This window comes from Fukomys damarensis, unplaced genomic scaffold, assembly GCF_012274545.1.
Source record: "Fukomys damarensis isolate Sample0158 unplaced genomic scaffold, DMR_v1.0_HiC HiC_scaffold_1, whole genome shotgun sequence".
NCBI lineage: Eukaryota > Metazoa > Chordata > Mammalia > Rodentia > Bathyergidae > Fukomys > Fukomys damarensis.
The window spans coordinates 72,854,371-72,867,629 of NW_022900913.1; the positions used below are offsets into that span (position 1 = coordinate 72,854,371).

Here is a 13,259-nt window from a genome sequence, read left to right on the forward strand (position 1 = left end):
CTGAAATTATTTCCTCAGTCACCTTGACTACAAAAACAAATTAACATGGTGTGGCTTAATAACCTTTCTTAAATGGATTTCACACATTTTAGTAGCTGACAGATTGCTATTTAATACTTGGTAACAATACTTAGCAACATCTGCACATATGCATATGAAAATTGTCTGACAGGACTAATGGGCATGGGTACTTTTGTAACTCAGATGGCTGGGTTACTAGGCAAGATTACTTCCCCCATCCCTGGGCGAGCATTTAGACCCAGAGGTCTCGTCCCATGAGAACAAACCAATTATAGCAATTCACACTAGGTGAGCATTTTAATAACTTGAGTTTACCCTTAGTTCTGCATTTAATAAGAGTATCACGAAGCTCATCTGAAAACCAGCTTACCATGACTACATTTGTAGTCACAACTAGTATTTGTAGAACCATGACTAGTATTTGTAGAACCTATCACAGTATATCTGGAAAATGGCCCAAACTAAGGCTATGTTACACATCCCTGTGGGTATGTTTTGGCTCTCTCTGGATGTGTGTATGCCTATATGCACACCCTCCACAGGGCTGTCACATAAGCATCCAGGTCCTTCTGCCACACAAATGCCAACATTCTCTACTTTGTGAAGTGCCCACGAAGTGTAGCATTTACAGAGACCACTCAAAGTCCTCTCACAGTGCTGATGTCTGAAGATCAGGCAGTGTTCTGGTGGTGCAGCCCCTTCCTGAGACACCACAGGCCTGGACTCCCACAGCCACCCCCACAGCTGCAGGGGTGCAGAGTGTGACCATACCAGGGTATAGTGAAACGAAGTTTACATGTGTGTCATGGTGAGAATTGAAGAAACCAAAATGCCTTGCTGCCTGCGAGTGGAAAGAGCCAGGCACAAGCTCTTTGAGAGCCATATGGTGTCTTCCCATGGCAGAACAAGAGCTGCAGTCCGGCTCAGTGGTCTGTGTTACTTCTAATACAACTAGCGGGTCTGTCCCTTCAGGAGGGAGCACTGGGGACGCACTGACACAAGCACAGCCCCACCTGCTCCGTTGCTCTCCACAGAGGGCACACAGCCGGGTGGCAGTGGGGGTGATGGAGCACCAGAGGCCACAGTGTTCTGTGCTGTGGTGGCAGGGTCGTGGTCACCCTACATTGCCATGGGAGGCCTGGACCTATCTTTGAGCCCCTTCTAGAAGCTGACAGGCACACAGCAATGGCAGCATCAGATCCCCATTGTGCTAAATCTAAAAAATCACTTTAATAATGGTGAAACTAAGTGTCTTCCTAAGAAAAGGCTATGTGATTTAAAAAACCATTTATAGGATCTCATATTTGGAGCCGAGGCCTGTCCTGGTCCCCCATTCCCTCTAGTCCTTGGGTTGTTGGGGGGTGGTTGCTTTCACCATCCAGGCCTTAGAGCCTCCTTCTGAGTCAGACCAGGTTACTCTGGCCAGGGTTTCCTACTGTGTATGTGTGTGTGTGTGTGTGTGTGTGTGTGTGTGTGTGTGTGTGTGTGTGCTTCATGGTTTGACCTTGTTGCACTGTTTCAGTGGCAACCAGGAAAATCAGACAGTTCAGGAACAATTTCTCACACAAGCGAGTGGCAGGCCTACATGGGGCCGGGATCAAGTGGTGGTGGTCATTGGTGGACACAGACTAAGGGGCTGCCTGGTGTAAAAGGGGAAGGACAACTTAGCGCTAGGATTTAACAGCACTCACATGGCAGCCACATCTGCCAGGAGGGACATCACCGGTCATCAGGAGAGAAACCAGTTACAACGAACTACCAGGAAAGAGTCTGCCACTTGGGCTTGGCCTGGCGAGGGTGACGGGCACAGGAGGAGCCGGTGGACTGTCCATTCTCGGCATGTTCTTCCCCTTGTGAGTCCATGACCATGCACACAGAAATGTTAACTATCAAATGTGTCCGTTAACTTTGCCGCTGCGGGTGAAACCATCCAGTTAGCATATATACTATCATTTGCATATCTTGGAAACCCAGTGTTAGTGTCATCGGCTCTCGGGAGTGGTACAGGACTCTCTCCAGGCCAGCTCGGGTCTGACATGCCTAAAAATGAAAACACATCATTTATTCTGCACCAAAGGACCCACATGTCAGGTGCAGACAGTGAGGCCTTGGCAAAACTCCCTTTGATGTTCAAGGCAAACTCCTGCTTTCAGTGCCAATTACACTCCTGGTTTCCAAAACACTGTCCTAAGTGTTTGGGGCAAGATTATGTGCTCTCTTGGTAAAACAGAATTTAGCAGATGCTAAAAATTTTGGCCTTTCTGGGCTTTAGGCTCTCAAATCTGCTCTGTTTGCTAAACTGCTTAACTGTCTACCTCCGGCAGTATGAGGCACTGGCACGAGGCTGGCGACACAAGCTTGCTGTGGCAAAAATGTTCTAAAAAAGGAGCTTATTTGTCCATTGCCTACCACAGAAAGAAGTGTCCTCCTGCGAGCATGCAGAAAGCACTGGCCCCAACGTCAGTGGGGACTCTGAGTTGGAGGGCAGCAGAAGGAGCATCCTGGCTGAAGTGCCTGAATCCCCTCAAGTGCTCAGTAATGAAGTTAGGAAACAGAAAACCTTTCAAGTATTTAATCCAAGACAAAAGAAGGAGTTTTGGCAAGAACCATATTTACTGTCCATTGCAAGGCCACAGCACCACAGACTACGTTCTTTCAAAAAGCACTGGCTCTAGCATTTAGCACTGGCTTTGTAAGTGACGACCGTGGGGGGAAGGATGTGAAAATAGCAATGTCCACATATCCGGCAGGGCCACCCAGCACTGCCTCACTGCCTGACCGGCAGGGCTGGGGCCCAGGTGGCCTCTGAGAGGCACCCCCCTCTGCATCTCAGTGCATACAGGGTGCCAGCCCACCTTGATTTAAATCCCTCCCATCAGGCAAATTGATCCAAGTAACTAAACCGGAACTACAGTGACTTGCGCCACCCCTGAAATGACTTATTCATCATTTCTGCAGCACCCCTTGAGAATTTGGCCCTGATGGTTTCTGCTGTATTGTCTTAAGTTGCTGGGCAGTGTGGTAATGACTTTTATTTTCACATCCTTTAAGAAAGACATAGTTGAAATAAAGGCCCACATGTAAACTGGATGCAAAATCAGACATATACAAAGAAAAGGGTTCAGCGTGGACTTTGGTTTTGTTCAGGACTTTTAGAAAGCATTACAGACAATGAGGACAGTGCAGAGGGCAACACTGCTAGAACCGAGTAAACGCATGGGAGATTCTACCATAGAGTTTGTTTTCAATCCATGTGGAGGGGAGGGTGCGAGGGAGGGGGGTGCTGCTGCAGTCCACCAGTGGCGTCTCCTCCTCTGAGAGACCGTCATCGTACAGCAGTGAGTCCGACGGGGTGGATGCTGCAAGGTCCAGGTAGTCCTGGAAGAGAGGGATGGCCAGTCACCCCCTCCCCGTGATGCCCCAGGACAAGGGTTCTGGCATGTCCCCACCCTGGCAAGACCTGCAGAGCCCCTTGCCAAGGTGGTGCCTGCCTCACTGGCACCTGAGTGTCATTTATTTTCTCTGTCTTCTCCTTTTCTCCCCTCATAGATTTTCAGGGCCTGAAAGGCAGCCTGCACACAATGGAGGGCTCGGGACTGCCTATATCAGACACTCCTGCCCAGGAGAGCTCCTTTGCCACGTGTCTCGTGCAGAAGCGACATGTGTCAAGCTGAAGGCACAGCCTCCCCTGTGGCCCCTCCACCTGGGGCCCCTGTCAGGGCTCAGAAATGTGAAATGCACCACTGATGTTGGCTGTGCCCAGGACACTGTCACAGGTGCCAGCTCCCAGCATGACTGTCATGTGCATGCGTGCGTGCGTATGTGTGTGTGTGTGCACGTGCAAGGCCACGCTGCCCCTTGGCTGGCTCTTGGGAGTCAGGACAGCCTGACTCACAGGACTCAAGGTTCCACCCCAGTGCTGGCTGTGCTGTGAAGCTCTGCTGCAGGGCTTTGCCAAGCTCCCTGTGTCCTGAGTTTATAAACAATGCTTCTGGTAAATGTGCCAATGAGGACAGAGATGTCTGTGGTAGGGTTCGAGGGCCCAGCTGGTTCACTGAATCCCTGGTATGCAGTACTTAATAGCTACTCAACAAATACCTGCCCAAGTTGTGTCTGCACACTCCTGGCCTCACAGTCATAAAGGGAGGCGCGAGAGCTGATTGAGGCTCCCAGATAAGCTCTGCTGGGCTCATGCTGGGCTTTTGAAAGTTTATAAATGAGTTACAGTAAGAACTGTGAGACCTGACACAGGCCTCTTGAAATCAGGGACACCTGGCACTTGGGGCTCCCATCCTTGGCCACAAGCAGTGATAACCTGGGATTGTAGAGGAACTGGAGCCACAGCTCTGCTGCCCTCTCATCCCTGCTGCTGCCACTAGGCACCAGGGCTGCTTCAACACCATGAGAGCTCTTCTAGGAGTCAAGAGAGGAGCTGCGGTTTCCCTGTGATTTGGGCAGTGTTCCTGCTACCTACCCTAGGGATGGCATACTCTCTCCTTACCTCCCCCCTGCCCCCCACTCTGGCTTAGGAACTGCAGCCCCAGGGGTGGCCAGGACTCACTCTGCTCTTGACCATCATCTTCTCCAGGTCTTTGCTGATATCGGCAAACACGGGTCGCTTGTCTGGTTCCTGCTTCCAGCACTGCAGCATGAGATGGTACCTGGGGGGTGGGGAGGGCAGTAGTGAGGACCTGTGGTGTGAAGGAACCACAGCTCTTCTGCTTTGCTGAGCTCACAGGAACTGGGGCTTGGCCTTACTCCAGACTCAAGGGCTCCAGGACCCTGGGGCTCCCTTTCCCTCCAGAAGATTAACTTTCTCTTTCCTCACAGAAACATCATAAACAGCAGGCTCTAGAGCCTGAGCAGGAAGTGCCATGATGAGCCGACTGAACTTTCAGGTGTGGCTGGCTCATCACACCTCCAACTGGCAGGTTCCCACCCTCCACAGGAGCCCAGGCACAGAGCACAGAGCATGGTAAGGTGTTGTGGTTGCCGGCCGGGTACCATGACTAAGCAGCATACAGACTGTGGCAGTGTCTGCCTCTGGACGGTCCCTTCTCATCTATTTTCAACATGCTTTCTGGAACCATCTGGGACTACGTGGAACCATTTAGGACCATCTTGAACCTTCTGAAACCACGTGGGACCATCTGGTTGAACTGCTTGGTGGGAAAGAGGACAGCTCTGGTGCTCTCTGGCTGGGCATTCTCCAGTAAATGCCCATGTGTCCTGTGGGGCCCTGGGATCACTCTCCCCCACAGCCTGCTGCTACCCCATCTGCTCCCATCCAACAGGGCTCTCTGCTCTCCATTCCCTAGGGTGGTGGCCAGAGCTGCTCAGGAGTAAGTAGGAAGTGGGTGGTTGTTCCCCTCCATAGAAGGCTCAGTGTGTGGCATAGAGGGTGCGTGGGGTGGTCCTGTCCCCTCCCATGGGAGGCCTGGTATGCGGGGCAGGTCATGGCTGATGAAGCAAACCCGCTCACATCTCCTCACTGCAGTTGTCCGGCCTGTCCATGCGGTGGCCTGTCTTCAGGAGGTTGAAGAGCCGCTCAGGAGGAATGCCGGGGTATGGGTTGCCCCCCAAGGTCACAATCTCCCACAGTAGGACCCCGAAGGACCACCTGTGGTGAGCAAGGGGACAATGAGCATCTCTACCTGCTAGGGCCCAGCTGTCCACAGCTGCAAGGCCTGCTAGCCTCGAGTGCCACAGTGGCCACACTAGATGTCAGCTGGGTCTGGATGGCCCTCTTGCCCTAATGCATCCCCTACCCTCAGGGGCCAGCACTGTACCACCCAAGCTATGCAGAGGGAACGGTGGCCTCCATTACCCCAACTTACACGTCACTCTGGGTGGTGTAGATATGGTCGAACAGGGACTCAATTGCCATCCACTTGACAGGAATCCGGCCCTGTGGAGGGCACTCATGTGATTCTGCAGTCCCAGCTACAGGAGTCCTGGGTCAGGGTCAACCACAAGGCCTGGAGCCCTAGCCTGAGCTGCAGGGTGCTGTTGAGACACTGGTGGGAGCTGGGCAGCTGCCCACTGCCACACAGGGTGGTCCCATGGTACACCCTGGGGAGTACAGGGGTGTAGCCTGCACTCACTTCCTTAACTAAGCATTTATAGCAATTCCCCTTTACCAAATGCATTCTCTAGGACCCTGTGCTCACATTCTCTTCTTCCCAGGGGACTGTGAGGCCGGAGACCTGCTGTCCTGTGTTACAGGAAGGTGCCATCATATCCCCCTGGGGTAGCAACAGCCTCCCTCTTTCCCTTCAATGGTTCTGAGGTCTCTGTTGCCCTGAAAACCCTTAGAAAAATTAAACAGGGTCCTCAAAACCAGCAGCAGTGGCTCTTGCCCCTCATGGCAGAGCTGAGCCAAGAAGACATGTCTGGTGCTGTTCCTTCCCCTTGGGGTCAGCCCTGAACACCTGGTTGCTGGGACCACCCCCAGCTGGTTGCGAACTGGCCCCATATGGACCATCACCAGGCTTTGGGAAAGCAGAGGGGCTGGTGACAAAACTAAGATGTCAGGGTGGTTACCCTGGGAAATGATGATGTCAGGACCCCAAAGACTCTTAGCTGCCCCACAGCAGACCTTTCTAAGGCCTTATAAAGTGCCTGGGATGACAAGAAAAGCATCCGCCTGAAGGCTTCAGGAAGAGCAGGGACACAGGAACAGCAGGAACTGGGTCTCTGCAGACTCAAAGTGCGGACAGACAGGGTAGGAGGCAGCTTGAAAGAGTTCAGTACCCAGGAAGCCACTGCATATTTTTAGAGGACCTGAGGGTTGCTGTGACTCCCTCAGGGCACTCTGTAGTGTGTACCTTGCTTCTCTTCACATAGGAGTCCTCTTCGTACACGTCTCGGGACAGCCCGAAGTCTGAGATCTTCATCTTCCGCCCCTCGGCCACCAGGATGTTCCTGGCTGCCAAGTCCCGGTGAACAAGCTGCAGGGAAGAAGAGTGGGACCCTTAGGCGGCTGGTGGGCCAGCTGGGCACGGCCAGGGTGCAGTAACCACACCTACCTTCATCTCAGCCAGGTACTGCATGCCCCTGGAGATCTGCCAGGCGAAGGAGATGAGGTCGCCCATGGTCAGTGCCCGCTCGTCAGGGTGGTCCAGTGTGCCAGAGTTGCGGCTACCTCCACTGCCCACGTAGCTGGGTCCCACTTTGCGGCTATCTCGGAGGAAACCCCGCAGGGACCCGTACTTGGCGTACTCCACGATGAGGAGGAGTGGCCCTGAGGGCAGGGACAGTGGGCATGAGGCCACTTGGGCAGGTGGGGAAGCTGTCACCCAAGTGGGCAACAGGACCCTGGCATAGCCCTGCCAGGGCAGCTCTGAGAAAGCACAAGCCTAGAATCCCCACATCTATCACAGTGGGCACCAGCTTCCTCTAGGGGACACTGATTGGCCAACAGGAGCCCTGACCCTTCCACCATTGCAGGGCTGTATGTAAGGTGGAGGTGGGATGTCCTGGGAAGGTCTGAGCAGACCTGGTGCTGACCAGGTGCTTGCTGCAGTCCCTGCATTCCCTGTATGCATGTACACATGTATGTATATATATACACACACATACACACACACACACACACACACACACACACACACACACACACACACACACACACACACACACACACACACACACACACACAGAAGCCCCAGGCAGCACCAAGGGTTGAAAACCAAGATAGACAAGATGGTATGTGCATTCTCGGCTGAGCAACGATGACAGTGTCTTGCTATGTGGGGCTGGGTTGGGCCGCCTGGAAGTCATGCACACCTAGTACCTGCAGGTACTGGGAAGCAATGCCATCCCTCTTAGAGCTCAGTCAGCAACTGGCCCCCTTGGGGAGGCCTGGGAGCAGCAAGGCGCAAAACCTGGGGGTGTAGGAGTTAAAAGGAGAGTGACCAGGGCAGGGAGGGGAGCCACCAGCCTGCTTACCGTCCTGGCTGCAGGCCCCATACAGCCTGATGACGTGTGGGTGGTTGACCTGCTTCAAGAGGTTGAACTCAGACATCAGGTCCCTCAGCTCACTCTGGGATGCATTCTCTGGAAGATAGTTGGACAGTGGGATGCAACCCAGCCCCTGCCACTGTGCTGGGCTGGCAAATCATTTCCCTCAGGGCACAGGGACCAGGATCTCCCAAGGGCCTCACGGTGCCCTCAGGCCTGGGGATCTGGGCACACCCCTGAAGCACCCTGCTGTGTAGCCCCCATGACAAGAGCCCTGTACCACACACAGGGCTGCCACTGTCCTGCATCTGTGAGCCTGGAGCACAGCCACTGGGAGGTGTGAAGGTCATGGGGCTGCCTGGCAAAGGCTCCTCACAGCACCCCATGGGACAGTCACAGGTAGATGCAGCACTCACACCCCAGGACACCTGTGCCAAACTCTGTGGCTCCACATACCTTTCAGCATCTTCACAGCCACTGTGGTATAGCCAGCTCTGCCCTTTAAGCGGAAGGCCGTGGCCTTCACCACCTTCCCAAATTCGCCCTCTCCCAGGGTCTTCCCGAGAACCAGGTCCTTGCGAGGGAATTCCCACTTTGGGTCCTCCTGTGTGGGTTGAGGGGATGATTGAAGAGGGGTAAAGTGAGGAACATGTAGGTAGATCATTGAGGAGCCTGGGAGATGAGGCCCGAGTGGGGAGTGGCTGCTTCTGCACCAGGACCGAGACCCCTGTGATGGGTACCTCGTCTTCCTGGTAAAGGCCCCGGACCCACTGCATATGCCTGGGTGCTCAGAGCTCAGGTCCATGTCCTGCCACAGTGAGGGGACCCAGGCCTATGAGGCAATCCTGCATGCTCACAGTGACAGCCAGCAACCCAGGGCTCCGTCTGCTGACCTCAGGCCCCAGGGACCTGCACAGCATCCACAGTTTAGGCGTCCAGCCTGCAATATCTAGCTAGAGTGGGGACACCCAGGGTGACAGGCCCCCTGTGGACACTTGCAGAGAAAGGTGCCATAAACCCTAAGGAAACCTAGCCTGGCCCAGACTGCATCACCACTCCTGCACCTGGCTCAGGCTCTGGCTGGTGTACTGCCTTCAGATCCCTGAGTCTTACTGCACACCAGGCCCACCCTGGTTGTATGAGCAAACCCTGGAAGGGCTGAAGCCTGCAGAATACAGTGTCCTCTGCTCAACCTGCAAACCAGAATCAGCCATATGGCACCCTAGCCTACCCTGGGACTTTGCTCCCTCCCTGTGGGGCCCAGCCTGCCCTCCTGAGACCCTTTCAGCTCATATCCCAGCCTTCTGAGTCATCCTGACTCCAACTGCACTGCCCATCTCCTCTGGAAGGCAGCTTGGGTGCCCCCTGGTGCACCGCTGGTAAGGATGTGTGCAGCCCATGCTTGCCCTGAGCCCTGGGCCGGGGACCCCTCACCTGGATCTTGACGGTGTCCACAGAGACCTGGTTCTCCATGGAGTCCAATGAGGGCCGGCGGGCCCCTGCTGTGGAGTAGCTGATTGGGAAGGCCTGGGCAGGACGGCAGAAGGTCATCTCCGCAGATGCAATGGGTGGCTTGTGCGCATGCTTGTGGTAGCGGTGGACGCAGAAGGTGGACAGAAGCACCGAGATGATAAAGGAGAAGAGCACAGCCGCCGCGATCACCGTGCGGCACAGGTCATCACACAGTGGGGCTGCATGAGTGGACAGCCCTCAACTTTGAGGCCCTGTGAGCCCCATAGCACCCCAAGGGAACCTGCCCCACTGCAGACTGTGCCACCTCCTTCTGACTGCCACTGGCAGAGTGTTGGGTGGCCCGCTCAGGTGATACAGAAGGGGCTGCACCCCCTGTACCAGCTGCCCAGGGCTGCCACGGAATCATATGCCCAGCCCTGTCACAACTCAGGCACTGAGTGTCCCAGGGTTGGGGGCAGGAAGCGTCCCCGGTGCAGTCACTGTGGCCTGTGCTGCCCATGTTAGACAATGGGGACCTGAAAGTGACAGCTGGACAGGGACAGGGACAGGGAATGGGATCCAGCCAAGGACAGGTGTCAGAGAAAGAGCCCTGAACTGCCCCAGCCCTCCCCAGAGAACACAGGGAAGATACCTCACAGAGGCCCCTGCACCTCTCCTGGGCTACATCCATGGGAAAACTGAGGCTCAGCAGGGCATGGCCTTGACAGCTGTGCCCCTGTCCTCTCAGAAGCTGTGCCCTCACCCTGGCTATCCTCAGGCTCGCAGAAGCACTTCTTCTCCTCTGGAAAGCAGCTACAGGTGCCATGTCCAGCTCTAATCCCCCGGCGTTCCCCAGGCTCGTGACCCCCAACGATGCTGCCCCCTGAGGACAGATATGGCTGTCAACCAGGTGTACAGGCTGTCAGGAGAGGCTCACCTGGGCAGTGGGCTCTGCTGTGAAGCCCCATAGGCCAACCCTTTGGCTATGATGGAGGAACCCAGACTGCCCAGGGCCCCTGCAGCATTCCCAGAAAGCACCCCTGGGTGTCTGAGGAGCAGAGCAGGGGTGGTCTATAGGGAGGAGAATGCAGTGCTGTGAGGCCAGTCACCAGGGCCAGCACATTGGGGACAGAGCCCTTGTCCAGGTGAGAGGTGGGAGGAGCCTGGATTGGCCTCACAACTGTGACATTTGGTATCATGGCTATGCTGAGGACAGAACCCAGGGCCACACAGGGGCCCAGCCATGCTCTGATGCCACACCCAGCCTGCTCTCTACAGACTGATGCAGCCAGTGTGCCCTGCCAGTCCTGCCATCCTCAGCTTACGCAGGCAGTCCTGGGGGCAGATATGGGGGTCCTGGTTCTCCACGACATCACAGTGGCCATCAGGGCAGGTCTTGGTGCTGGGGGAGCAGGTGGAGAAGTTCCTGGAGATCCCTGCAGTGTGACATAGCCATCACCACATGGATGCTGCCACTCAGACACCCCGCAAACTCCTGGGCTCCTCTAGAGAGAGAAACTGAGGACCATGAAGAGAAACCCCACACATCCCTGGCCAACATGGAAGGCCGGACAGGGTCCCCAGGGGACACCATGGTGACAGGCAGCTCACCAGGGTGGGGATGGCAGCTGGGGCCACCCGTGGGAGCCACTGTCCTGTATGTTTACCCTTGACTCTGATCTGCCCCATGGGCAGTGCATCAGCCCAGCCCCTCTGGTCACAGTGGCAGAGCCTCCCTAGTGCTGTGGACACCCAAGGACTAGCAGGCTAGGCATGAGACCCATGTCTGGAGCCACCCACCCCAGCAGTACCCCGTCCCCAGCTTGGCCCACCTTTGCCATCACCCTGCCGCCATTCGCACCGGCCGGTCAGGGCACCCAGGCCACCGCACTCCTCACATTCAGGGCGCCTCTTGCTGACTGCACAGGATAGAGGGCAGCCTGCTGCTTCAGCCATGTCTAGGGGGCAGACAAGCCAGGGTCACAGGGGCCTGCTGTCCCCAGGTTACAGGTGGGGGCCATTCCCAGGAGGAGGAAAGACAGGGATGGATTGAGGATAGCTGGCTCAGTGTCACGCCGGACATCAGGGACACCTAGCTCAGTTAAAGGTAGATACCTGCTCTGAGAATGTCAGTCCCTAACGTGGTTGGGATGCTCTGAGGTTTGATTTCAGAGAAACCTCACCAAAAGCCTACTCGGACTGAGTGTCCCTTGAGTGCAGCAGGGGATAGAAACCCCAGTATTGCGATCTTGGAATAGTCACATGTGCATGAGGCTAGGCAGGAAGTCTGCTCAGCACATTTATTATGGAGCCCCAAGCCGATCTAGTTCCACCCAGAAGTCTCAGTGCACTGCACTCCATGACCTGACATGTGGGTGAGTGTGGGACCTTCCACCTGTACACCAGATTAGCCATCAAAAACATCCTGATTGTGAAGCATCTTGGATTTGGGGTTGAGGGACACAGCCTACACCCATCAACTGTGTGTTGATTATGCGGAACTCAAAATTAACCTGGGTCCTGTGTCTTACCCAGCAGCTTTGAAGCAGGTGCATGTACAGGATGCCCTGACCAGGTGGAAAGGATTTCACCACAGAACCACACTCCCCCCACCAGTCTCCCATTGGGCTTCAAGGAGGCATCAGGATTCGGGCACAGGGAGGAGGTCTGGGCTGTGGGAGGCACTGTGGGTGATTCCCCCCACCTCAGACTCACATGTCCCCTCCACAGTGACCATCAGTGCAGCCTGGGCCTGAGTGTGGGTCTCCTGGTCGGTGGCTACCACTGTGTACTGAAGCTCTTCACACTCAGGCTGCTGCAGAGCCTCCGTGTTGTTCACAAACAGGGTCCCTGAAGTGTCCTTGGCTGAGCTCAGCACCCCCAGGGCACTGCAGTTGATGCCGGATGGTTGCAGCTTATACTGGACATGGACACCACTGAGCTCCCAGCAGTGCTCCACACAGACCCTGCCGACCTGGGGGGATAGGGTGGCTCAGAGGGTGCAACTGGCCTCAGATTGTCCTTTGTGTAACCTAGAGACAGCAGCTTCCTGCACACCTCAGGCTGCAGACTTGCCTGCCCACCGAGTCACTGCTGCCTCTGCTTCCAGGAGTCAAAGGTGAGGGCAAAATTCTGCCCTGTTGCCTGCCAGCAGTGCAACTAATGCAGCAAGGTCACCTGGCCCATGCTGCTCCAGGACCTTGGAGATGGGAACCTTTCCTTCTGGGGATGTCAGGCCCCACAGCCAGGCAGTTGGACTTTCCACTTTTTGACCACTGAAGAGTCACAGCTGCAGCAGCTGAAGCCAAGAGCTCCAGCCCCAAGGTAGGACAGTTGCTGTCCATGGGCCAGAGTCAACCCTGAGGTTGCCCCACCAGGGGCCCAGTACAGAGCCACATACCCCTGAATTTAAGCCTGCAGCACCAGCCTCTCAGCTGTCCTCAAAAAGCATGCCCATTTCCACCTCCTTGGGTCTTGGATGCTGCCTAGCTGTCTTCAACTCACAATGTCAAGAACTGGGAAGGGGTGAGAAGCCAGAATCCAAGGCTGGATGGAGTATGATGGTGCAGATGGCCCTCCACCTTCAAGGTCTGTGCCCCAGAACCCTCTGCTTGTCACCCCATCACACTGCTGCCCATGCCCCAGGGACAGAGATAGGTCCCTTCTGTCACAGGGATTGTCCCTTCTGGGTTGGTTCCAGGACCACCAAGAGAACTGGCAAACCACTGGGAAAAGGGGATCCGGGCTGGATATGACATGCTGTAGAGGACACGCCTCTCCGAGAGAAGCCATGCATATGGATGGTCTCTGGGGACTCTCTGGGC

At 55.4% G+C, this 13,259-nt stretch overlaps 1 protein-coding gene across 1 annotated transcript in view; it reads right to left on the minus strand.

Annotated features, from left to right (window-relative positions):
• The window catches only part of Ret (ret proto-oncogene), a 30,110-nt gene continuing 16,851 nt past the window's right edge, over nucleotides 1–13,259 (minus strand). Inside the window, exons 7-20 of the mRNA XM_010622457.3 lie at nucleotides 12,151–12,409; nucleotides 11,268–11,393; nucleotides 10,761–10,871; nucleotides 10,199–10,318; nucleotides 9,418–9,674; nucleotides 8,440–8,587; nucleotides 7,972–8,079; nucleotides 7,050–7,264; nucleotides 6,849–6,971; nucleotides 5,859–5,929; nucleotides 5,504–5,641; nucleotides 4,583–4,682; nucleotides 3,252–3,399; nucleotides 1–2,061 (exon numbers count right to left, since the gene is read on the minus strand). Coding sequence (XP_010620759.1) covers nucleotides 1,904–2,061; nucleotides 3,252–3,399; nucleotides 4,583–4,682; nucleotides 5,504–5,641; nucleotides 5,859–5,929; nucleotides 6,849–6,971; nucleotides 7,050–7,264; nucleotides 7,972–8,079; nucleotides 8,440–8,587; nucleotides 9,418–9,674; nucleotides 10,199–10,318; nucleotides 10,761–10,871; nucleotides 11,268–11,393; nucleotides 12,151–12,409 — 2,082 coding nt within the window. The 3' untranslated portion in view covers nucleotides 1–1,903. The remainder of the gene's footprint in view (nucleotides 2,062–3,251; nucleotides 3,400–4,582; nucleotides 4,683–5,503; nucleotides 5,642–5,858; nucleotides 5,930–6,848; nucleotides 6,972–7,049; nucleotides 7,265–7,971; nucleotides 8,080–8,439; nucleotides 8,588–9,417; nucleotides 9,675–10,198; nucleotides 10,319–10,760; nucleotides 10,872–11,267; nucleotides 11,394–12,150; nucleotides 12,410–13,259) is intronic.